This window comes from Seriola aureovittata, chromosome 15, assembly GCF_021018895.1.
Source record: "Seriola aureovittata isolate HTS-2021-v1 ecotype China chromosome 15, ASM2101889v1, whole genome shotgun sequence".
In the NCBI taxonomy this organism is placed as follows: domain Eukaryota; kingdom Metazoa; phylum Chordata; class Actinopteri; order Carangiformes; family Carangidae; genus Seriola; species Seriola aureovittata.
In genome coordinates this window covers 12,397,160-12,424,584 of record NC_079378.1, presented here as the reverse complement: position 1 = coordinate 12,424,584, position 27,425 = coordinate 12,397,160, and the positions used below count along the sequence as shown (strand labels likewise).

At 40.5% G+C, this 27,425-nt stretch overlaps 1 protein-coding gene across 11 annotated transcripts in view; it reads right to left on the bottom strand.

Moving 5' to 3' along the window:
- Positions 1 to 27,425, bottom strand: part of tcf7 (transcription factor 7) — a 73,147-nt gene that overhangs the window by 28,403 nt on the left and 17,319 nt on the right. For all 11 annotated transcript variants that reach the window (XM_056397985.1, XM_056397986.1, XM_056397988.1 and 8 more), the window contains one exon: positions 426 to 552. In XM_056397985.1, coding sequence (XP_056253960.1) covers positions 426 to 552 — 127 coding nt within the window. The remainder of the gene's footprint in view (positions 1 to 425; positions 553 to 27,425) is intronic.

Below are 27,425 nucleotides of genomic sequence, written 5' to 3'. Positions count from 1 at the left end.
TGTGTCTGGTGAATGAGGCAATGAGTTTGTGTGTGTGTGCATGTACATGTGTGTGTGTGTGTGCTGCATCTGTGTAGAAGTGATGAATGATGCGTCGACAGCACAAACAGAAGAGTGAGTGTGTAGACAGATTTCAGCAACAACGCAGCAGCTGTCTGGGGTATGTCTGTGTTTATTTGTGCATGTGTATATATGTGTGTGTGTGTCTGTGTGAGACCTCTTAAATGTGTGTAATTCAGTTTTTCAACAAGAATTCAACATCAGTAAAGACGACTGTGTGTGTCCATGAGTACATGAATCTCTGTCTTGTGTGCGTGTGTGTGTTTGTTCTCCAGTGTTTCCATGTCTAAACCTACAGTACAGGCCTGTACTGTGTACATAAACCTCTTGTGTGTGTGTGTGTGTGTGTGTGTGTGTGTTCTCACCTGTCTTCTGGCTCATGTCTGTGGGCAGGTGTGGAGGACTCGGGCTGAAGTGTTCGTTGCTGTAGGGCAGGAGGGACGTCAGCGGGTGCATCCCATGAGACTGCTGCACCACCGACACTTTGTTGGACTGTTAACACAACAAAACAACATAAAATGAACTGAGATGAGAATGACTTTGTACAATGTTCTATATTTTTTTTCACACTAAGTTATTGAGATAGGGGTTACAGGGTAAAAAACACTTATATATAGGTAAACGCAAGCAGTGGGTTTCGCTGTACCTTTTTTTTTTTTTTTTTTTTTTTAACACCCCCCTCATGCTGTGTAAACCTGTGTAAACCAAATGCAGCAACTATGATCAAAAAGGTGGGTCACGTTTGAAAACTGGAAGCACCTTTTCAGAGGGACCCGTTTCCCATATCTCAGCAATTCAACTGTTTGCGAGAAATGTTCTAAGTCACAGATATAATGCGTAAAATTATAAAAATATGATATTCCAGGACGCAGGACTGATTACAATGACTCAATAAAAAAAGAGAATATTCAGAATGTAGGATGATATAAGAAAATTCTATCTTAGAAGGTAGAATAATTTGTATAATAATTTTTTTTGTCAGAATCGTGAAGGATCACAGATTCAGCAAAAGAAAACATGTGACGATGATCAACGAACCTGACAATAATGCACGTTTTCTTTTCTTTCACTTGCTTAAAAGATGTTACAAGCTTTCAACCAGATACGAACATGAACCGATTCAGAAGAAAATCTCAATTCTCTCTCTTTTCTTCTCTTGATTAAACCACTGAGGTCTGAAAGTGCAGTTTTACACAAACACATGAAGATGCCAAGGTCAGTCTCTCAGAAGAGTTATGCATTTGTCTACACTTGTGGGGACATTAACATTTGCTCACTGATATAAAAATCCAATAGAATGAATACACACACACACACACACACACACACACACACACACACAAAAGAAAGATAGAAAGCTGGACATTTTAAACATGGTTTGGAACAAACAGATGTGCTGTACTTTGCTCCCTTTGGTTTTCAGCTGAGAAGGGAGCAGGAGGACGAGGAGGAGGAGGACCATTTGATCGATAAGCCTTTGATGATCAAGTGAGGCTGCGTGCGGGCTTGTTTGCTTTCATGTTTCTGTTTACAAATGGCTTTCAATAACTTACGTGAAATCTAGTTATTGCTAATGCTCACAGCATGCTGGCTGACATACGATATGTCACAGCGGTTTGCAGTGTTGGAGGCAGCTAACCAGGCAGCCTTGGACTAAGTTACACTGCATGTGTTTGAAACAGGCCGTGTGTGTGTTTGTGTGTGTGTGTGTGTGTGTCTGGACTGGGCACTGTAATTGTTTCTGTGGGAGGCAAGTATAAATATGTGTCTTTCTGTGCGAGTGTGAGTGCAGATGTGCATGAAAGGATATATTTGTGTGTGTGTGTGTGTGTGTGTTGTGTGTGTGTGTGTGTGTGTGCGTGCGTGCGTTTGTCTGCACGCTGTATTAAGTCTTCGAAAGCTTGAGAGTGATTTTCATGTATATGAATATTTCATGTATACGAATATGTCTGATAAAAGTGTTATTTAAGTATAAGTTATTTTCTTTTATACACTGAGATGGACAAACCTGTGTGTGTGTGTGTGTGTGTGTGCGCGTGCGCATGTGTGTTGGTCTACTTGCATGAGTGTGTAACATCAGCACTACAGAGGGGCAGATCTGGTGTTACTTGCTGGGCCTCCTGCTGAGTTACAAAGTGAATACCTTATCACTTAAAGGCAGAGCTTCTACACACTCCACTCCACATTAACACACACACACACATTTTCAACAGCTCCTTTCCTATCCATCACCTTAAACTGTCTCTCACTGGCCAAACACAAGCACGCACGCTCGCTTGCATGCTCACACGCACGCAAACCAATTCTCATGTGTATGCTACACGGCTAGCTGTGGAGCTAAGATCAAACTGCTAAACCGCTTTTAATGTTGAGACACATGAAAACAAAACGCACTGCCTCTGTACCGGAGAGCCCAAGGGTGGGAGGTGTGAGGGTGGGGGGTGGGTGCAGGGAAGGAGGCAGTGTGGGAGCGGGGTGGAGGACGTGGTGAGGTTAAGATGAGGTGGGTCTGCATTCCTAATAACCCGGAGAAGCAGAATCAGATACTCTGAGCCTTGTGGTTTTAGGAATACGCCAAATATAGGGCTGGGCGATATGGACCGAAAACCGTACCTTGGTATTTTTAGGTTTAATGGCGATATCCGATATATTTCTTGGTATTTTCTTCTCTCTCTAAATAACTGAACCATTATTTTTCTTTTTATAAAAGGTTTTCTCGGGTAGTGTGGACTGGTGCTGTTGTAGGTGGACCTGCTGGGAAGTGAGGCAAGGTTTGAGGGCAGATGCAGAGGGACAGCGGGGGCAGGGGTTTCACGGCGAGAGGGAAGGAGAAGAGATTAAAACACTAGCTCGGCTTTACAGAAGAAACGAGTTATGTAACATCAAACTGTATTGATATAAACTGTGTGGTCTCACCCTATATCTTGTTTGAAAATATATTAATAAACCTTAAAAAGTCGATATACTGCTCAGCCCTAACTGAGAATATAACGGATCCATTGGCTGTGTTATGTAATGAGAGAACAAAGGCAACTAAATCATCCCAATTTCAACAGAGCACTAATTTACCAATGAAAACAGGTACCCTGCTAATTTTTCATTATCATCATCAAAAACTCAATCCTTATGGCCAGTACTGTAATTAAATCTTCTTTACATCAGTTTTCACATTATTATAAATAAATGAATAAAAGAAATGTAGCTGGAAAAACATCAGTATTCGATGAGACACACAATAGAGCAGATGTTACCGCTACACACATACAGAATACACAAATGTGAACTATTGCACACAAATCACACTTGGTTAACACATTCTTCATACACTACATGTACAGACACATGCATACACACCTACTCTGCTTCTCGACAGATTCTGTACATATGGATGCAAACACACACACACACACACACACACACACACACACACACACACACACACATCTGTGCAGGGCTGCTAGGAGTCTTCAAACGTAGCTGTGGCTCCATTTCACGTGCTGAGGTTGATGTAGCCGTTTTGCTGTAACATTATAGCCGCAAAATCGTCCATTTATGTTTCCTCTCTTCCTCGGGGTAATTAGCCGGCCTTGAAGTGGCTTTCGCTGCGCCTTCCTTTTTTTACACACACTCAGGGAGGCTGACTGAGAGCACTCATTTAACCCATAATTATCAACCCCTCTGTATTTAAAAAAAAAAAAAAAAAAAAAAAAATCCCCCCTCCTCACCCCACCACCCACACACACACACACACACACACACACACACACACACACAAAACTTACACATAATTAACCTTAGCTGGAACAGACAAGTGTGTACATGCACGAGTGGGACACACGCACACTTGCAAGAGATCGAATAACACAGCATCTTTGAATCGGAAACACGCAGCTCGGTTTTTGATACAAAAGAAACCAAAGGACTTACACATATGTTCAGGTGCACACACACACAAACACACACAGACAGACAGACAGACAGACAGACAGACACACACACACACACACACACAAACACACATGAGGTGGCACACACAGATGAGGGAAAAGTGTTCACACACCCTTTAATTTGCTGGAGTAGAGTTACCCACCCTTGCAGAATGACATAAATCGTGAGGGAATAACTTCTTAGTACAAATCAATAGTAAATACAGGGTGAACGATGGAACCTTGATTTATTTATTTTTAATAAGAAGCACGAAGACCCAACATGTCAGAAGTGTTGTTAGCACAGTCTGAACGGGGTGAAAATGTCTTTTGAGATGTTCAGACGGAGGATCTGTGTCACCCTATTTGTGTAAGATTCTCAAACGTACAATAAGGCGGTCACACTCACCCTCTGCAGTGATTGGTCAGATAACACAGGTGAGAAAATTCCACAAATTCCTTTCTCTCTACATTCCCTGATAATCCTGCTTCTGCCACATCTGTATTCACTGTTGAGTCGCACTGAAAATCTGGATTTTTTAAAAGATATTACTTTGACAAGGATAAACGCCACCTTGAACACCCACACACACACACACACCCACACACACACACATGGTGGCCAAGTTATGTGGTATTTGCGCCATTTGATGCCTGTGCAACCCATACCGGAAGCACTGTAGAGACCCACATCTACGTCCATGCATTGATGCTGGAAAATAAGACAGAGGCCTATCTAATAATGTTTCTAAATTCCCTCCTCAAAATGAAAAAAGGAGGAAGATGCTCAAAGTAACCTGTTGCAAAAGTCAACTCTAGCACAGCATCTCGCTTTATAAATTCTGCTGTCGACTATCGTATCATCCTGCTGTGTTGACCTTGGTCATGAAATATTGCTGTGTTAAACATCAAGGCCACCGGTTTCACACTATTCTGCTGATCAACAGTTGCTGGCGGTAATACACATACAAAACAATGCACCAACAAAGCAGTGAAAAAGTATTAATGTAAACAATGCACAATTTAAAGTATTTAAAAAAAAAAAGAAGAAAAAAAGCTTTGCAATAATATTTATGAGGACAGAAATGCTATTATGTTTGTCAGACCTTTAGGACACACACAATGTGTTTTAAAGTGAAAGCACTGAACGTAATTGTAACTTTGTTCGTTTACAAGAAAACTCCACAGGGTACCTTTAAATAAAGTTCTACAATGTCTTTTAAATAAAGATTGAATTGAAAATGAACTTGTTGCACATTGGTTGTTTTTTGATCCTTTTATACACCGGCTACATTCAGAGAGTCACAGTATATTGTATATCACTATACATACATTAGTCATGTAAGCATGCACATACGCATGAAGAAGTCCACTGTCAAATGCCAACTGTAGCAGCGCTGAATAATAAATCTCCTGTTTGTTGATTACATCAAAGATATAATTACTTCAAAGATGCGATTACTTTAAAAATTCCAATTAGATATCAACACCTTTTTAAGAGCATCAGGCAGTCGTAAACGTAGCCCTCAGACTCTCTGTAGTCTCATTTCACTTGAAAGGCCTTTGATTTATCAGTATATTGTTGCTGCCTTTTATCTCCACTCTATTTGAACAGAAATCTGCTGTTGAATAAAAGAGTTAATGGGATCCCAGACATCACTTGTTTGTAATGATGCCCTCCACCTTGACCCTGACACACACACTAGCACACACGCGCGCGCACACATACACACACACGTATGTATGTATTTCACATACACATGTGTGCGAAGAAACGCAGTTGCATGCTTATGAGTGCACACACACACACACTCACCTTCATTTAGAGGACCTTATGCTGATAAAACACCTCTAATGTATTCTTTAGTTTTCAGATGACACACTAAGTAGATCCGTCTCTTTTCATATTTGAAGCGGAAATTAAAGCGTCCTCTCTTTTGTCCACCCCCTCCCCTCTTGCTTTTGAGTCTAACGTCTTTAATCTCACATTTCACGGAGATGGCACATTAAAAACACTCATTCAGTCTCTTTCTTTCACAGTTGTCCTTGCCCTAGTGTGGCAGAAATTAAAAAAATAAATAAAACAAAAATACAGACAGTCGCTGGGAATTAATGGTGCATTCACCTTGGCTCTTTGCAATCCTTTCAAGTGGCTGCAATCAAACTGCTTTGCAGGAAAGAGCTTTTTCACAAAGAGATCTGAGCATGACGGCGTCATGTTTAGTCATCAAATGAATCAAGACCGCACTTAATAAAACGTCCTTCAAAGACAAATGAAAACAACAATTTGTAAAATTGCGTTTTAGTTTGTGAATCAAACCGGATATGTGAATTAACTACTACAACAAATGTGCCAGTTGTGAAATAAGAAACTGATAGCTCCTTTTGTGAAAAAATTTGCTTTGGCTGTGGTGCAACTTGGAAAACATGTAAATATATGAGCCAATCCGAGACTTTAGCTTCCAAATTTTAACAGTTTGGAGGAATAAATTATCTCTTGTTTTGAGTTGCTCTAATTTATTCACATTCTTCACATCATGTTCTCAGTGCCATTTCTACTTCCTACAATGACTGAGCAATGACTCACTGACAAAGGGAGTATGAAAGTCAATGATACTAAGGAATCTCTTTACAATTTGGATATTTCAAGAATTTGTTGTTCGGAAAGGTTTCCAGCTTATGAATTTCTTTTCTAAAATGTAAGTGAAATAAAATACTAAAGGCAGAAAAAGAAAAAAAAAAGAAAAGAAAAAGAAAACTTCTGAAATGAAGTGTCTTTTTTCACAATGAGTTTCAGTCTGTTCAGTTTTTCTGCAGCCATTTTGAACTACTGACTTTGACCGTGCAGACCAGGCAGAAAGATCCACCACACAGTAAATCTAAAACGCATAACAAAAAGTGTTTGTTTGAAATTTACCAACTAATCCTCCAGTTAGTTACCACTGTGGTTCCTATTAAGCAGCTTGCGAGACAAGAGAAATAACTAAATGTGTATTCTCACTTCAGCGCTTGTCAAATCTGACCTAATATCTGACATTTTTATGCATTATGTAAGTGTGAAAGAACAAATTGGACCCACGATGTGGATTTTTCTATAAATCAGGAAGCTGTAGCAGCGTCCAAAGCCAGACAATCGATGCAGTCTGGAGTGCCATCACTCAATTAGGGCAGAACTATTCAGTGGAGAAAATCCATTTCATCAATGGTTATTTAACACAATGTAGGCATTTTCTTTTTACGTTCTCATAGTGGTGCAAGTTGAATGTCAAGGTAGTTCGAAGTAGTTTTTGCACCTCTTTGGTGTCCTTTAAAAAACACAAATACATTGCTCTAAATGCAATAACGCTTCCTATGTATACACATTTCTATGTATACAACGTATACACAAGTGTTGGGTTTGTGGGTGAATAGGAGGGAAAAAAACCTCTGAGTCTAAAAGCGCGGTAAAATTCCCCACACCTGCATGCACAGAGAAAAGCTGCAAAAAGAAAGAGTGAGTGAAACAAAGATGTAAAAAGAGAAAGAAAACATGTGAGTAAGAGGGGGATATGAGGTGGCAACTCCTCACTAAAAAGACCTGAGAATCTTAGAGCATTTGATCCCATGGAAACTCCTGGCCTAGATCAACATGATATTAGATTAGATCGGCATTAGTATCAACCTGATCTGACTTTATCGACTCCCAGAAAGGAGGTTAATGAAGAGAGAAGGCACAGCTGTGTGAAATACATGAACTTCTTGACACTGACCAATTCTGAAACTGTCCTGTATGACTAAGAAAACACAAATAAGACCGTGAAAAGAAAAGGTTTCTGCTTTTGCTGAGAGGAAAAGGCTATGCTGTATGTCATTTGATTTCTGAGGATGAAAATCTTGATTATTTGCCAGGAAACCTGTGACCACAAAAATACAGTATACATGTGGAAAATAAGAAGATACAGGAAATGCAACAATTTAACAATGTTACCCAGGTCAAAGAAACTGCAACCCTTGACAGATAAAATACTTGCTATTTTGTCTAAAGTGTATTATGCCATTAATACGAACAACATTTCATAAGTAATTATTTTACTGTGTTATTTCAGTACATTAAGCACTGTAATCTTCTTGGACTACTGATTTTTTTATTTCTCCCCTGCTGCTGCTATTCTAATGTTCAGTCTAATTAACACAAAATAACTCAGACTCCCAATAGTTTCTGGTGTCACAATCATCTTCATCAGCAGAAGTTGCACAGACAACTCTATGCTCTAAACATTATGTTCATAAACAACTAATCTGGATTAGTGCAGTCTGGTTTAATAGTTTCTATGTTCTTTTCCTAACTGTAACTAACTTTCTCAGCAACCTCAGCAAAAACATCACATGAACACCCAGGTTTTTTTTTTTTTTTATGTCAGCATCTTGTTCTTTGTACATCTACACCCTCTGCATTGCCCCCAGCACCACCAGGTTGACCTGGCCTGACCGTCATGACCCCCCACAGCCCGTCCCACCGCAGCAGTCAGTCTTGAGAGTAGTGAGTAGGTCTCCCAATCTGGAAATCATTGCCTTCTCCAGAGTCAGGAGCCCAAAATGAGAGCCTCTTAGTTGGAGGTTTGGGCAACATCAAAGCGCAGGCAACCATAACAACGCGGCTATGTTTAAAAAAAGGGCCAAACACCCCCACCGCCCCACCCCCAACAAGCCCGCCCACTCCCCAATTACAAACACACAGACACACAGACACACACACACACACACACACACACACACACACACACACAGACACAAGTGCTCATAGGCCCGCATGAGTGCATGTATGCAAAGACACGCCTAGTGGTGTGTGTGCATGCAAATACACGCACACGCACACACACACGTACACACACACACACACACACAGACACACACACAACATCGTCCACCGTTGCCACACACCACTGGAACATCTGGGCCATGGCCATGATGAATCAGAAACCACTGCTTGCAACCAACAGAGAAGTGCTTTGTGCCTGTATGTAGTACTATGCATAATATACTGAAACGTGATACGCACAGGGAATGATGAGTCCAGTTTTCACTCATTATCATTTTTTGCGTACGGTGGTGCGATGGTGTATTAGGAGCGTCCCCAAGGATGTAACGGCAAAAGCAAATGCTTGTGCTTTGTTGAGAACTTTTAAGCTTTGATAAGGAAATCCATATAGATTTGGATCCAGGTAGGAGTGATGCATATAAATCTGATCGCCAAATTCTCATTATTCACACAATCATTTCTCCCTCTACTTCCATTTGTTTCCGCAGTGGGGACACAGAGGTCACTTACTCATTCTAGGGAGGAATTTGGGTCATTAGTAAATAGTGGGTTCAGTATTTCCCTGCCAGAATTTTCTTCCTGGCAGTTTGAGGTACTAAATCTTAATAGATCTTGATATTACAAAATAAAAATCAAACAAGTTACACATTTTATTTTACAGCTATTTGTAATAATGTTTACATAGCATCAGAAATATAAAGGACCCTAGCAGTGGAGGTATTATTATTATTATCATTGTTTTTATTTGTAGTTTTGCAGACTTGTAGTGAGAGTGCAACCTTTAAACTTTTTGTATTTATTCATTTTTCACCTCTAATTACTTTTCCTTCTTTTCTGATCCATAATTAATAGAGACTGTGCTGTGAAAAAGAAAACAAGCTCATAGGTCGACTGTGCAGCAGCTCATCTCGACCCACAGTTATGTTTTATTGTTGTGTGACCTCTAACGGCCGTAGTAATGAGGGGAGCAGGAGGAGGTCAGGTGATGTAGCGTAGAGAGCGAAAGTCCGTGTTAGGAGGAGGTTCGGGTGGATGGGTCAACAAAACACAGGACTTTGGCATTGGAGACCGCTGTTCATTTCCTGTTTGAAATCAATAGTTGTTGTTTGTTTTACCCATGACCGCTCCACAACCTTAATTTTGTATTTATTATTGTAACCATGACAATGAAGCTTCCCTACTCTTCAGGAACACTTTTTTTAACCCAAACCTAACCAAGTTCTTTTCGTGCCTAAACCGAACCAAACTGTTATCGCTCTATAAGCTTAACCACACCTTTATTATTCTAACCTTTACTTACCTTTACAAACGACCAAGGAGGACTTGTTGCATTAGTATAATTTCTTTAAGCCTTTGGTTTCCCATCTCTCATCTCTCTTGCACAGCTTGTTCATCCATGCATATGTATTAGTTGTAGCAGCAGCAGAAAAAGTAAAAATGATGGTGGTATTATTAGTAGTAGTAGTAGTAGTAGTAGTAGTAGTTGCAACAGAAGCGGTAGTGTTGACCAAACTTGAGAGGAAGAGAAAAAAGAGACAGGAAAGAGTGCAAAGAGATTCACTTTTCACACCTAATCTGACATCACAGCTCCGGCTCAATGTGGTGAGAAAGCCTCTGAGCTCTTTATGAGAGACGACACTCCACTCTGCTGCAGCTGGCTCCAGGGCCATGGATGTGACTGGGTGCAAAATCAAATCCAACCGTTTAGAAATGAGTTATCACTCTCTTAATGAGTGGACTGAGACAGACGAGCAGGCAACTTTCTCTTCTAGACTGCGGTGACGGTTTCAGTCTGCACAAATGACCTCTAATGATTGGTCCTAAAGAGAGCTAATTAATGGTGTACTTGTTTATTTCTATAAGACGATCCACAATTAACAACTTGTTTGTGACATTTGGGCAATCAACTGCAACAAAAATATTGACACAGGGAGTTGAGAGGAAATGGGGCGACCACAGACGACATAAATCCTCTTTGAGACACACTTCCTCCAGGGTTTCGTTCATTCAAACAATAGATACTACAACTACTTCAGGCCACATCCATATTTGTCTGCCTTGTGGGAGCTGGCTAGCAGAAGCCAAAAAAATCTGGCGGTTTGATAACAGCATTGTCAAAAAGGCACCAAGGGCTCGCCATGGCAGAAAAGGCATCTGTGTTTGCATTTATTCTCAGACAAGCCAGCAGGGATTGTTTTCCGTGTGAAATGTCAAACTTCCACAACTATGTTTATCTGACCTGATTTATCTGGTGGCTGCGGTCTGGGGATGAAAGTTTTATCCAATCCTCATGAAGGAAAGAAAAAAATAAATAAAAGTGACCTTTTGGTGAATCTCCTCCTACCTACTGTACTGTATGAGGGAAGGAAACACCAGGCCTCAGAGCTTTCATTTTTTTTTTTTTTAATTTTATTCTCAAAGATCCCCAATGTGATTGCAATCCCCATCCGCAGGTTATGTGGTCCCGTCCCCTGCTGAGTATGTCTATCGCTCACTCATAGTGAAACCTTTCCTCTACGGCTGCCGAGCTTTCACTCACCAGCTCAGCCTAAATACCAGACCATGTGCCCAAATGGGAAATGCCGCCACACATAAAAAAAAAAACCCCATGCAGTGACGGGTTTCCTGTGAGCCACTATCTATTTATTACACAAATATGGCAGCCATATTACCACATAAAAGAAGCACACAGGTCAAAGTTAAAGCCCGTTTTTTTGTTTTTTTTTCTAGATAGTTATACACAGTTAACTCAACTTGTTTATTTGGGGGATGATGTGATGAGAGCTAATCTTTGATCTGATCCCACAGTCAACCCATTTATCTAAACATTAAACAAACAGGTAAAAACCAAATGTTGAAATGTGGAAATTTTCAAAGTCAAGTATCAAGCTGTCGATTAATTATTTCAAAGTGAGAAATATTAGCTTGTTCCAGCTCTTCTGTATTCTTTATAATTTTATATCGAATATCTTTGGGTTTTGGACTGTTGGAAGGACAAAACAACAAGACATTATGATAAATGTTAATATATTTTTATGAGCATGAAAAGCTTCAAATAAAAAGCTACTTTCAAGCACCTTAGTTAAAATACATCTGTCAATGCATACAATTTTAAATAGCACATACGCAGTGCATTTTACCCTTCTCCTACACAGTATGTGTAGCTGTAGCAGTGTATAGGTCTAATGTGCTCTGTGTTTTGTGTGTTGTGCTTGTGGCCATCAGGGCGTTGACGAGGTGGTTGTACATGGCTGACTCTACATGAAGGGCCAACTGTTGTTGAGTCAAGTTTTGGGGAAGCAGACAGCTCAATCAGCTTACATGCTTTCTGCCCTCTGGGCCACACGTTCACCTCATGTGCACGGTGCTTTCTGTCTGGTCTGCTGCTTTGATGTTTCTATCAAAATAATCTCATCCCTGGGTGTTTGTGTGTTATGGGAGCATTGAAGACCATGCAAAAGAAATACCTGGGGGGCAAAGTGTGATGAATGGCCTTAACATCCCAAATTCAAATAGGAATACAGCTTTTTTTTTTTTTTTTTTTTTTTTCATTTGCACACACAGATAAGGTCTATGGTGCAATAAGAAATACGAAAGGCAATCTGCTTTTCGAAAAGTGAGATGGTTTTTGCACAAATTTGCATATAAGTTTAGAATTTACATCACTATTTAAACAGAAAATCTGTAAAAACAAACCAAAAACCAAACCAACTTAAACACCGACACAAACTACAAGTACTGTAACTGTTCTCTCAAATTCTTGATTCTTTCCACATGTTGCATCACTTTTTAAAAACACAAAAATAGAAGTGTTTAATTTGTACATGCATATAAAAATCTTTAAAGTCCCTCTAGCAGGTCATAGGGTCACTTAACTTTCATGCCATTTTCAAGGGGACTTGAAAGTGCCACTGATGTGCAAACTTTACGAAACATGTTGAAGTCTGTGCGTCATACAGCTGTGTGAAGAAACTACAACAAAGCCACTGTCTATTCCTTACTCAACACTTCCACTCATGGTGGCAGTAATTAACAATTGTGACATCAAAGGACTGTGAAAAGCATCTTCATTAGATTATCCTGCTTCACTTGTGTCAGACCGAGGCTGCTCTTTACTACTGAATGTTTGAATGAATAAATACTCAAGCTACAACTAACCATTATCATTCATTATCCAGTATCTTTATTAATTAGACATGAAACACAGTTGTACCATGATGGTTGGGCTTTACCAATAATTGAGTTAAACTAACAGTTTGACTGTTTAAAAAAAAGCAGAAAGCTCAAACTCAAAACTCAGCCAGAAAACACACAAACCAACAGGCACACACACGCGCGCACACAGTCTGGAAGAGGCGAGTCATCAGATGAGATCAGGGAAGAACCAGAGCCCCAAGGCGGCTGCCCAATCAGCTCATTCCTTTCATCGTCTCTCAGAGAGATCAAGCAGTCCGACTCAGGAGCGTTTAAAAGGACCATCTTTCACCAAAGATTACAGTTGTTGCAACAAACACGTCTGAGAAGTGTTTGTTAATCAGCACTGATGACCAGTGTCCGCACTGAGAGCTGACACAAAACACAGTCCCATCAGAAGTGCTGGTGCATGCAGACGCTATTAAAGACCCAAAGGGACGACCTTTGACCCTTGCAAGCTTCTAAGTGACTGAAAACACTGTTATAAGGCAAGAGTTTTTGTGGTTTTAATTCAGTTGTTTAAAACAGTTTTGTTATTGTATGTCATTTATTATTCCATTCATTCTTTGCAAAATTGTGACTTTCTCTAAAAGTCTGTGACAAGCTCCACAGAATATTTCTTTATGACAGAAAATAAAAGTTTAACCTTAAACAATATTTTTATACAAAAAACTCATCAACTCATGTTTTTGTTAAATCAATGAAGGGTTTTAATGATACAAGGTCTCTGCTGAACAGGAAACAGCCTTGGTGATCAGTTGAGTCTTTAATTTGTACAATTGATTTATGAATATATTTATAATTAATATAATTACTTTTCCTATCAATAAGATAAGCTTGAATTAAAATAGATTAGAGGAGGGGGTCTATACAAATGGGAGGTGTAGTGACAAGATGGAAGAAGGGACAGAATTACTAAAGTAGGGTTGCATCCGACAATTATTTTCATTCCTGACCATTAGTCTCTCAATTAATTGTGCAGTCTAAAATGAAAGTAACAAGAAAACTGTTTAAATGGCCCTCGAAGATTATGAAAAGCAAATAGTGGCATTTGCAACCAGAAAGATTAAGTGATTATCAAAATTGTTGCTGATTATTTTCTGATGATCGACTAATCATTTCAGCTCTGGAGTGAAGAACAAAAAGCGACACAATTAGAAGACCAGGAGAGAAGAAGAGATGGATGGATGAATGTGGAAATAAATGAGTAGAGGAAAGGATAGAGTGATGTACAGAAAGATGGATGGATGAGAGAGTAGACAGAGAGGTGCTCTGTTTCGCTCTCTCTCCTTTCATGTTCTAATTTATTCTTTCTGATTAATTCCTTTTACCCCAGTGGCTGGAGCGATTCCTCTGGATGTGCGGCGTGCCCCACCTCCCACCAGCCCCTGCTCTTTCTCTCTCTCTCTCTCTCTCTCTCTCTCTCTCTTTCTCTTTCCACTGTACCTCTCTTCCTCTCTCAGCCCACCTGCTGGGCTGGTCCCCTCTCTACATGCCGTGCAGCAGTGAGGAAGCAGAGCAGGCATGCTGTAACCGTGGCAACCAAAACGCTGCTTCAACCACAGGCCGCAAAAAGTCCCAGCTCTTGATGTGAGATCTATGGCTCCACTCATTTCATTTGTTCGGACAGAACACAAACAATGAAAAAAAGCCACATGGGTGCAGATTTCAGTAATTAAAGAGTCAGATCACCCATAAATTATGAAAAAAAAACTTTTTTCACCTCCACCTTAATCATTGTAGGCAGTTTTGGTTTTGGGCGATAAGCGTTTGATTTGTCAGTACTAAGAGTAAATGACAAAATACAGCTTGTGTTTTTGGGAACTGACACCTTAAAAACAGCTCTGTCAACCCACAGTCTACTAAGAAGATATTTGATGTTGTTACTTCAAGGTATACAAATTATTTCAGTGTCATTCACATTCATATCAATCAACTGATCAATCAATAACAAAAAAAATCAAGAGTTGCAGCCTTTGTCTGCCACACTGGCTGTTTTGCATCAGCAGAATATCAGTACATCCATAAGATGCCCACGTGTCTCCCCAGAGGATCAGGCCTCCAACCTCAAACCATAAAAATCAAACACAATCTAAGTGATTGGATCCAAAGGAAAGAAGTTAAATACACAAACCATGACACACTACACGATCATCGGTGACCATGGTGACCTGTCCAAACAGCATGATCGCAAAGCTGTCTTTACTGCGTTTATGCCACCAAAATAGACCGATTTCACAGTTAAACCCAAAGAATTTTAAACGACACACACTTTATTGCTTCATGTGTTTGAACTCCTTAAAATAAATATATTGAATTGAATGTTACAAGACTCCTTTCACCAGGAGTGAAGGGTTTTAGCCAGAGAACCTCAGATGGACTTGAAAACTACACTCTGGAGTTTCGTCCAAACACCTGGAAAAACAGCTTTGGTTTTCCTCTCGACTCTCATTTATCGTTATAAGTTGTTGTTACCACAAGTGGTTTGGCTTGGTCTCATGGGGGGGAATATGATGCTTTTCTGTATGATGGATAACGCCTGCAGTCAGTTACTGTTACACAGCTGCATCATTGTCCTTGAGCAAGACACAGAAGCCCTGAAGTAAAAAAAAACAAAAAAAAAAAACAACCCTCCTTTGATAAAAAGTGTGCTCTTAAAATTTTGATTTAGTTTCCTCAGGTTGTAAAGCACTGACAGATGGCAGCTATGTGCTGTCTGACTGCTTGAACATTTTATTGTGATTTCATACAACTTGTAAAGAAGGAGGTTTCATTTTTTTTTTTTTTTTTTATGAGAAAACCTCTTAAAGTTTAGGGTGCCTGTGCTTTTCACCCTCAAAGCACAGGGGCTTTGACTTGTGCTCTCAAATTTGATCACATAATATCCTCCCTATTCTATCATCCCTGCCTCACCCTGGTGTGTTTTCAATCAAAACAAAGCAGAAATGCCGTAAACATAATTTTAATCTCTCAGTTCAATGCTGGGATAATCTCTGTGAATTGAGTCCAAGCCATGATGGTGCAACATATTCCCTTTTTTCCTCTCTTTCGCCCTCTCTCTCTCTCTCTCTCTCCTCTCTCTGTACGATGCTGAGAGATGCACTTCATGTGTTTGGCAAACATCCTCGCTGTAGTTTGACTGGCTTGAATTATAGATAGGAGACGCGAGCCACCCCGCTGCTTGTTTGTTTGCTCAAGACTTTGAGTAAGCAGAGGGAATGCAAGAGGATAGAGAGAGAGAGAGAGAGAGAGATACAGACAGAGAGAGAGAGAGAGAGAGGGGGGGAGAGAGAGAGAGAGAGAGAGAGAGAGAGAGAGAGATGAAATGGGATGGAGAGTGCAGAGAGAGATGGAGGAGAGGATGAATTAAAAAAAAAGAGGCAGAAATAGACAGAATGAGGAGAAGAGAGAGACTGCATGGGAGACAAAAAGAAGAAAAGGAAGAACAAGGGATGCAGAGACAGATGAAGGAGGAAGGACAGTAGCAGAAAAGTAGATGAGCTGAATCCAAAGAGAGCTCTGTGAGGACGTCAGGAACAATGTCAAGGTTTGGAGTTTGAATCAAACTCAGGCCACGCATCAAAGTGAAGTTTTAGTGTGCTGTACTAATATTTTGAAGGTTTTGAGGCTAACGTTGAACCTGAACAGCAACATCCGTCATGTGCTCATTGGGGGGGAGAAAAAAAAGCAAAATCGCATACACAAAAACAAAAAAGAAAGAAGAAAAGATTAAGAAAGATAAAAAGAAAACAGAATCAAGAATTAGAAACGGAGAAAAACAGAGTGGCGCACACACGTCGCGATCGGCATCGTGGTGGGAGAAAATGGTCCGTTAAAAAGTCACAATGCCCACAGCCATAATTGTTTGTTACCAAGCAGTGCCTTACATCATTGACCGCCCTTCCCTGCACTGCACCTCAGCGGCGGTTCTTCTGAATCCAAGGGGGAACCCTCCTCTGCCCATCCAGATCACATTACACAGGGCTCAGGACTCTGATGTGGCTTCAGATAGAGCGCGCACATACTCCGGCCCACAACCACACAGACCAGCTCAGCGCAGGCCCCGTCCTGTGGTCTCCTCGCTATGACAGAATATTTTTGAATGCCTTGTACATTCCCTAACTATATTCCCCCCCCCAACATGCTGCTCTCATTTAGATGAGGTTTTTTATGAGGGAGGGAGGGGAGGGGAGGGGAGGGGGGGGAGGGGAGGGGAGGGGAGGGGAGGGGAGGGGAGGGGAGGGGAGAGGGTGCAATGTATGCTGGTGGTTGTGACAAGTCGTGCTGAAGGGATTCACACAGCGTTTTATTGCTTTTTGCTTTTGGACAGAAGGTTCTGGTGTGTTCTGGTAGGAGGAGGGAGGAACCAAGGACAACTAATCAATGTCAGAGCTGAGGGTGGTGAGCAGATTGTTTCCTAAAGGCAGGAATAAACTTATTGGTACAGACCAATAGTCATCCTCTTTTCAGTTTGCTAACTTAAGAAGCGAAAAAAAAAAAAGAAGAACTTGTGGTTATAACAATGACAATCTAATTACATATATCTAATATACTAAGGGCAGCACTCATAAACTATCTTACCTTGACAGTTTCAAGAGTAGAAGAGTAATTTCATTACAAAATAAATATATATATAGGTATGGATCTTTTGATGTTTTTTTGACCATTCTGAGTAAACTTTAAAGACTGTGAAAATCTCAGGAGCTCAGCAGTTTCAGAAATACTCAAACCAGCCCGTCTGGCACCAACAATCACACCACAGCCAAAGTCACAGAGATCACATTTTTTCCCCATTTAGATGCTTGATGTGAACATTACGTGAGGGACTGAAACTAATAATTAATTTCACTGTGGACAAAATGGCAGATAATATTCTCAATGAATCAATGTAAGAAGATAGTGAAGAATGCCTGCTACAATTAAGAAAAATCATCACAGCTCTATGACCTTAAGAAATATTGAGGTCAAGTTCTAGTTTCTGTTCACATGTCGTAAACTGCTTTATTTGTGAGCAGTTGCAATATGTTGTGTTAGATAGCTCAGTTGTAGTTACGTGTGAAGACGAGTCTTCTCCACAATATATGCAAAAAGTCTGTGCTAAGTATTCACAGACTCACGTGTCCTTATGCGTGTCCTTATCATTGGAGGGTGGTAATGTTGCTGAGCAGATCTGTGCTTGATGCCTTTTAACAGATCAAACACAGAATTTGAAAAGCAGATAAAATAGGATAATGAAAGCAGAGAGGCCACTGGATGTGGAGGGAGAGAAAGCCAAACACTACAAAAGAAAGCTGCAGAGGCTGAGATTTAGGAAGACAGGGAAGAGGATAAAAACAATGATGCACAGATGTACAGGGAGATGTAGTAATGAACGCATGGATAAATAATTGTGATGTTAAAACTGATAAATATTTAGATGAATGAACTCTTTTCAATGGATAAAAAGAAGAGTTAACTGATTACAAAAGGAAGCACCACACACAAGCATACACCACCCCATTACAGCAACGTCAGCCCTCACCTTTTCATCCATCTCCCTTCTACCCATCAATTAAATCCCTTCCCACTGGCCAGGTCTTGTACTATATGAGCACCCGAGCTTCCTTCTCTGTCTCTGAGCGAGTTTCTCTTTAATCTTCGGGAGATGCTCCCATTGATGGGCCTATCGATTTGATGTTGCGCCAGCTGCTTTTATCTCCAGGAACTCAAAGAAGTGCTGGAGAGGAGAGATGCACTCCCCGCTAGGTTTAACAGTGCAGATTCTGTTTTGTGCTTCAGGACAGTCTGTTTTAACCTGGGGTGGTCTGGGGTCTCTGGACAGGTCGAGAGATGATTGACTGACACTATGACAAAACAAAAGTCAACATACGAGGTCAAATTCCTCCATTAGGCACAGTTAATCTAATATAATCTAAGGTCAGGATTTGACATTATTTTAACTATGTCACTGCAGGCTAAAAGGTTGTTTCATTTCAAATGCCATTAAAAATGCTTTTACTGTATATTTTTCATCATCCTTACCCTTTATGCAAATATTATGGTATTATACAGTATCTGAGAAATTCCCAAATGTTAAATGTTACAATCTGATACCAATGTTACACAAGTGTAAAATCCCCAAAACCAAATCAAAACTAAACAATTGTCTGCACATTTTCATGGACTGAGAACACTACAGGACTGCTCCAGGACTGTTAATGATGCTATTTAAGTTTATTAGAATTAAGTTATCAGTGGACCTCTGTGATGAATGCAGGCATTACTTCTAGATGTGCAGACGGCGTCTCAGCACTATGATTAGCGTCATGCAATCCTCAGTAAAGTACTGAGTCTTATGCGTTGTGTTCATTAGAGGCCAAATGTTCTTTTTTAAAAGTGCAGGAATAATAAAATTACATTTTATTGTGTTTGTCTGTTTGAATCTAGCGCAAACAGAAAGAAGAAAGAGAGAAGATTTCGCTCTCATTTTGGGGCAATAAACTGTGTTGAGGATTTCGACATGGCACAACTCCACTGGAGTCATCTGTGTACTTTGGGAGAGCGAAGCGAGGGCGCTACCATCCAGCTGACCACATGTGGAGCTTGTCCAAAACCTTTGCGAGAGCCAGCGCTGGTGTGTTCCACCACAGAGCTGCATGCACAGGCCCAGGGGGCCTCACTGTGCAGCAGCATCAGAGAGACCGCCTGTCACCACTCGCCATCTCTGGGGCACAGTGTTCTCTCTGCCATACTGTGCGTATGTGTGCATACATGTCCGTGTATTTATGTGTTTGTTCTGTGAACTCATGTTATATGCGAGTGTATGTGTACCCATTTGTTTCCTTTCATCTATTTAAGAATGTATGCATCCATGATCTGGAGGAAAATTCAGTGTGCGCGTCTCTTCTTGTGTTTGAGTGTGTTTTTGTCTGCATGTGTGTGTGGATGAGGGGTCCCCTAGAGAGCATGGCAGGCCTGTGGTTTACAGAGCGCCTGCCAAGCTGCTTGGTTAGCTAACAGAGGGGGTTGATATTCTGCTATCGATCATCTGTACTAATAACATGGTGACTTGCCCACAGTGTGTAATTATCACCCCAAAATAAAGTGGCTGGCTCTACTAAGGAACCTCTGCTTTTAAATCAGCTTTTGTCATCTGCTCACTCCTTCAATCTTTTCTTCTTCTTGTGCTCCTCATATAAGAGTTCACTCTATGCACCTTAAAGTGTAAAATCCTCAGACAACTTTCCCTGTGGGCGTCATGTGGGAACATGACCGTAGACGATTTTCTGTGTCAGACACTCCTGCAATTTTCCGTCTCGGGACCTGGTAACGTTTTTGTAAGGCGTCCTCCACAGCCGTGGTGGGAACAAAAGCAGCAACAGTCACAAGGTTAAGTGTGCAGAACTTGTAGTGGTACATATGATGTCTCTTTAGCAAAGTTTCCCACAAAGACTGCCCAATCTATCCATAACCGTGATGTCATATGTGACTTTTTTTCTGCATGAGGGACCTATGACTGTTAAACAACACTTTTTTACCTGGATAATTTAAGCCTTCCCTTAAGCCCATTTTCACATCTACTCTACGTCACTATTTTGGGAACTTTGCTGTGGTGTTTTCAATATTTGAATGTATTTTTCTGACAGCCATTGGTTTCCACTCATTTCAGTAAAGTATAAAAATAGTAGGCTCTTGAAACTTGTTTACGCGATCCATCAAAGTGAACATCAAAGTTACACTATCATTCTGGGCTAATGCAGTGCAGAGATTTCAGAATCTACACTTAAACTGCATTAAAGTCCAACAATGATGAAAAAAAATTCCACAGCCGGAAAGGATTAGTCGATGCAATGATAGTCAAAAAATGAATCAGCAACAGTGTTGATAACCAATTATTGTGGACACATCCAAACTTTCCAACAAATACTTGGAATGGTCCTTTTAGAGACTACTACTTTATTCTAGTCACTTACCCATCCATCCATAACTCCCTCCCTGCTTGTCTTCATGCCCTCATCCATGCATTCTTCTGCACATCCCTCCATCATTCTTATCCATCCCTCAAGTCTATAAAAACGTCTGATGTTTGCATCTGTGGTCGGCTGAATTGTTTAGTCGTGATTTGTAATGTAAATATGTGGCTGCGTATGAGAGCACCGCTCCCTCTGGACGCCCCCTGAACACACACAAACATGAGGACACTTAGTCACACACACACACACACACACACACACACACACACACACACACACACACACACACATTGCATATTCAGAAAAAACAACCAGCAGCTGCCTGGCTCAGCTCCGTTACTCCTACTAAGCCATAATTGTTCCCGGGCCTTTACTCTCTCAGTACTGGTCCATCCGAGCCAAGCGGCTAACCATCAGCAGCCCTTATGGCTCGCTTCGCCTCCAGGCTCCAACCACCCTATGATGGAGCCGATAGTCTCCGCACAACATACAGGGCACAGCACGGACAACAATTGAAAACAAAGATGCATGTTCCATTTTTACATGATTTAATCATTTACGGACCGGAGCCCTGCCATATCGGAGGTCTTTTTTTGCTTTCTTTCCCCACCAACAGCTTGTTACATATCTGAAAGTCCGACTTTGCTGCTGCTGCTGTTTCTTAATAGGGTCACAGCAAATGATCTGTTGACTAATCTGTTGGTTACTTTGTCAATCCTATAAATTATCAGAAAATAAGGACTGTGTATCTAACCAACCACTGTATGAAATGTTCACTTGATGAACCACTTAGAACACTAAATTCATCATGAATTGTTATTTAAGATGTTCTTTGGTAAATAAAGTAATTGTTGCAGCACCTTAACATTAACTTAATAACACTGGCTAAATACTGAATATGTTACAGCAGTAGACAAACAATCTAACCTCAAGGTTTATTTAGTGGCTGACCTGGAGCTGTCAATCAGATCACACGATCTTCATCAGCAAAGTTTGCACAACTGTCACAGGATTGTTTTTTTCCTGAGCTCTTTCAGAACTTCTCATCAATATTGGCTGAAAATTTGAAAGATGAGGATCATGTGATGGAATTGAAAGGTCCAGAACAGCTATGGCTAAATGCAATTTGAGATGAGATTGTCTTGTCAACCTATATCGACATAACTCTGAATGTATGGAGTTTTCTTAATTAAAAATTAGTAGCAAACTACACTGTTGGTGCAGGAAGCAACTTGCTCTTTAGAGTCAATTGGCAATAAGTAACACTAAGCTAGCAAGCCTGCAGTACAGACATTATTAATCCATTTAGAATAAAAAAAATCACCAATAAAACAAACTGTCTGCATCTCATCTTTTCACTCTCACAACGTCTCTCCCACTATCTGTATTTATTTGTTTCTTAGTCTAAAAGTCCCTTCCTATCTCTCTCCCCCTCATTCCCTCAGTCGTTTAATCTTAGTCCAAAAGAAACATGGTGTGGAACCAGAAAACCAAACAGCTCAACTGAAGCCAAACCAGACATCACTGCTCCCATCCTGGACTCTTTCCCTCCTTTCCTGCCTCTAGCTACTGAACGAAATGCCACTGCAAAGCACGAACAGGCTTTCATCCCATTACTTCACTGATCAAACTCTGTGATTTTTTCCATCACTGGTTCATGACGAAGCACCTCATCCACTGCCAGCATGTTATGAGATAATTTGATGTCGTGCAACAAGGTTTGTGAATTTCCAAGACGTCTGCTTTGCTCCACTGCTTATCTGTTCTTTCATGCAACACTTTAACACCTGGGAAATGCAGCCTTAAATGTGACGTCTCTCCATGACAACCGGGGATGAATGTGCTAATTTGGAGCATCTTGAGTTTCCTACACATTTGTTGCTTGGCTGATGAGTCAGAAAAGCAACTGATAAATCCACAAGAAGCAAAACATGACAAAATCCTCAAACATTGTTACAGGTTTAAAAAACTGACTCCAATTAATTATCAGTACTGCTTTAAGTGTATTTTATCTCTTAAGTGTTATGAATGACTTTCCATTGTAGGTCACATGCTTCTGCAGACAGTAACTTCTCCTCATTTAAAGCAGCAAAAGGAAGAAAAAAAAAAGGAGATGCAGTTGAGCAAGTGAACCTTTAAAATTTTCCACCAGCAACACAAAAGCAGCACGCAGGGTGGAGCAGTGTGTAGTGTACGTGTGTTTGTGTATGTGTGTGTGTATGTGTTTGCTGTTCAGGTGACAATAAGACTCGAGGCCTTTATTTTCCATGGTAAACCACAACAGGCTTAACCTCGTCTAACTGTACACAACGAACACAGGCACACACCTAAATGATGCACTTGCACGCACACACACACACACAGAGAGCAGAGAAGGCGGAGAAGACCCCTCAGTACACTTTTGTATAGCAAATAAAAAAATTGAAGTGTTGCTCATCTCACTCAGCTTCAAATAACATTTGAATACAGCTACTGCAGTTGGTAGTAATCTTTCTCTTGCCATAAGGAATAACTAAAGTCATGATTGTAATATCAAGGTTATATTTTATGTAACAGCATGTCACATTCATCCGGCCTTTTTTTCCTACTTTCCATATTTCTCCACAGTTGTATATACTGTACATGCACATATATACGTATGTCTACGTACGGTATGTCTGCAGTTGTATGTATGCTCATATCTGTTTCACTTATTTATCTATATATATTTTTGTAATTTTATGTCTGCCAGAGCAGAAATCAAGCAATGGAAACTTAAAAAAGGAAACGAAAAAAAATCCTGTGTGTTTTTGAGCAACTAAGAAGTTTTTAACATTGACACAAAATATTCCGTTTTCATTTTCAACAACAGATGAATCCATTCCCCGGTACGTGCAGTTTTGTCTTAATATACTTGGAATGATCACTTATTGCACTATAGATTATTTTATGTGTTTTTCATGCTGATAATCCTGAGTTATTGTACGGTTTTTGAATGACGATTTGTCATCTTGGAACCCGACTGTTCTAAAAAAAAAAAAAAAAACTAAGTGGCAGTGAGGAGTCTCCAGGGACACTTGGGGGACTTTCTCTCTCTGTGGCGAAATGCACAAAAGGAAAAAAAAGAAAAAAAGAAGTCAAGTCTTCTTCCTTGCTTCCTCTAATCAAAACAGCATACCACTGACTTGATGTTCAGTTAATGGATGCTTAATTGAAACCAGTATTCCCTCTATTGGCCTGGGATTAATGTGACTCTGCGGGGAGATCAACTGGAGCCTGGATGGCACTCATGCTGCGCTGCTTGTTTGTGACAGTGTCAGAGTTATAGGCGGCCTTTAATTGGCAGTATTAAGACCCCGGGCGCACTTTTAAAAGAAAAACAGAGAAGACACTAGAGTGAGAGATGAGGTGAATGAGAGAGACGAAGGGCAACAGAACGACTATGAGGCATAAAGAGAGTCAAGGAGGAGTGATAGTCGCGTTGCTCTGCGGCGCAGCGGGGGAGTATGAGTCCTCTGGGGTCCTGACAATGGGCTGACTGTGCCTGCGCCTGCTGTAAATCTGCTCCTGTCTGGAGGGGAGAGTCATCAAGGGGACCATAAAAACGTCATCGATGGAGTCTGACTGTCTGACTGAATGTCTGTCTGTCAGAAAAAAGCCCATCCTTTACCATTCCCTCTGAACGAAAGAAAAAAAACAATTTTATCGATGGCGCCTGGTTGATCTAAACAAACAATAATACATTTATGATCATATTCATTGTTTGTTTCTCTATCAATAACTTTTACTTTATGGAGGTTTCAGAGTATATTTGGCCAAATACAATAAGTGTTGAACTGAAAATCTTTCAGCAGCGTTACGGAGATGTACTGACAGCTTCATAGTGACATGATACACACAGGTTTAATTTCCTTTTTCTAGCCCACGTCTTCATTTATGGATTGATTGACTGATTTCATAGGTTTTGACTGGTGCTTCAAATGATGTTTAGCGTGCAGTTGAGTAATATGTGACATTACAGCTGTTCAATTCTACAAAAAGCTGTTTTTCATACTGTACTTTCCCCCGAGTTATCTTGTCACCCTGAGGGACATTAAAGTGTAAGAAATACACTTCTCTAGAAACCAAGACATGGGATTGATCAATATGATTCTTATTTCTTTATAATTAAAATCAGTCAAGATAGTCGATTTTTGTCGATGGTTGAATTCCCTCTGCATTAATAGGGTGCTCTGCTTAAGTAACAATAAGTAAAAAAAAAATACACACGAACAAAAACACAACAATATGACTTTGATTCATTATTATCAATGGTGTATTTCTAGGTTTCAGTGTGCAAAACACACACATCTTTCTTGTCCAAGTTCTGAGTCTAAAACACTGCAACTGTGAATTCTGGATGTTGGAAGGTCCCTTTAAAATTCATGTTTTATTACACAAGAACAAAAAAAAGCAGAGTGGTTCAAGCCCAAATAGACTCTTACAGAGGAATACAATTTGGGCTTGAAAGGTTGTACTTTCAAGCGGGGCGTTCAATGATTAAAATGTGGCAAGAGGATGAAATGTCTTTCTTGTGCAGCAGTGGTGAAGGGAAAATCCTCCTCATCAGCTGTGGTTGACCCAGTTTGCTATCTTATATTTAATAAAAGCTTAATATTTGTGTAATAGAAAACAGAAGCTACGAAAGAGGGGCATCTTGTAACTCAGTGCAGGCCAAGGGGGAAAAAAAAAAAAAATCTATAAAAAACAAACAAAGTGAAAATGATTCAGTCTCGATCATTTTGACTGTGACAGCACTGCCCACTTTGGTTTCTTCAAACAAATCCACTTCCTATTGATGAAAGTAAAAACTGACTTTCGAGATTCGAATTAGCCCTGGATTTGTGTTCCTTTTCCTTGAGTGCAGTGGTGAAACGGTTAAAGGTGTTCATAAGGTGCCAGAGTCTCTTTCAGCTGGGGCTGTGGTTTTTGCTTTACCAGGTGCACAAAGCGGTTACCGGCTTCTCATTGTTTACTGCTAACTCCCTTCCGCTACTGCAGTTATCTTCTCTTCCTTCATTGTTCTCGCTCTATCAATCGTTCAGCCTCGTTCAATTTCACTCACACTCGTTTGCAACCACTTTCTCCTCTTTCTCCAACATCTTTTTCCTGCTTCTGATCAACCAAATCTGTAGTCATCTGATAAATCAAATGATGTGTTTCTTTTGTTCTTCACTTCCTGCCCACCCACCTCTTCCCTTTCATCTGTCCTTGTGTGCATACAGTGTTTCCCACATACATGTCCTGTACTATGTGCAACACCTACACCATCACGCACACGCACTCCCCCCACACACACACCAACCACAGTGCAGCGTTCATCACAGTTGCTCTAGTTTTTGTTTGGCCTTGAAAAATGCTCACACAAGCCGATTTACCACAGCACCTTCACACACCTACACACACATATGCTGATTAAAAATGCTTTGAGCTTCATTACTTCCTGAAACTAAACATATTAAGTGCTGGCTGTGAGTGACAACTACTTTGTGTCTGGATTTGTCACTGAAGCATCTTGTTTTTGTTTTTTTCTGTCTTCCTTTTCACATTCCACTCCTCTTTCTACTTCCTTTTGTTCTCCTCCCTTAACCCCTCCCTTCCTCTTTCGAGACAACATCACCCCTCCTTGTTTCCTCAAGGCCACTACTCTCTTCTCTTTTCCATTGAATCTGAAATCCTGACGCAGTTATCAGATTCCCGGTCAACACTTTCTCAATGTCTTTGTCTTCTCGCTCCATCACAGAGTTAAGGCCGATGGGAAAAAAATACACTCACATCGCGTGTCTGCCTGTGTTTGTGTACGAGTGTTGCGTCTCTTGAAAGCCTGAGGGTTTTCTCCCTGTAGACCTGAAAAGGTTCCCATGACCACAAAACGTGGCGATGGGTGTCTTTCCGTACTTTACAAAACAGGGAGAAACAAAGGTAGGAAATCAATTTGACGCATGACCGAGCTCCTTACGAGGAAACCTGTTGAAGAGGGAATTCCTCCCTTTCCCTTTTCTGGCTTAAAAATGACATTAACACATGGACGCAGTGCCAAAACATATGAGCTTACACAGACTGAAGAAATGATATCGTGCAAACACCTCTAGCGCTGGGCAGCTATACACATTCAGCTCATTTTACTGCTTCTGTGAATGGCACAACACGGTCATTTTAACATGGCTAACGTAACTATGTCAAACTACTAACTCGGTCACTGACACGCTTGACATCGCCACAGCTAGTGGAAATCTGCTTTACAGCACAAAGTAGGAAGAGGGTGCTAGTCCTCTCTCTGCGCAGTCAGAGATGCCATGTAGTAAGAACAAATTCAGAGGACGGACTCTTACAGTACAGAAACAGTACAGTGACAATACATATGGAGTTTATGGGAAATTTGTTTTTTACTTTTAGGAACAACAAGAATGATATCAATAATATCACAAGCAAGCATTGCATGATATGATGATAAAAACCATGAGACTGAATTTTTAT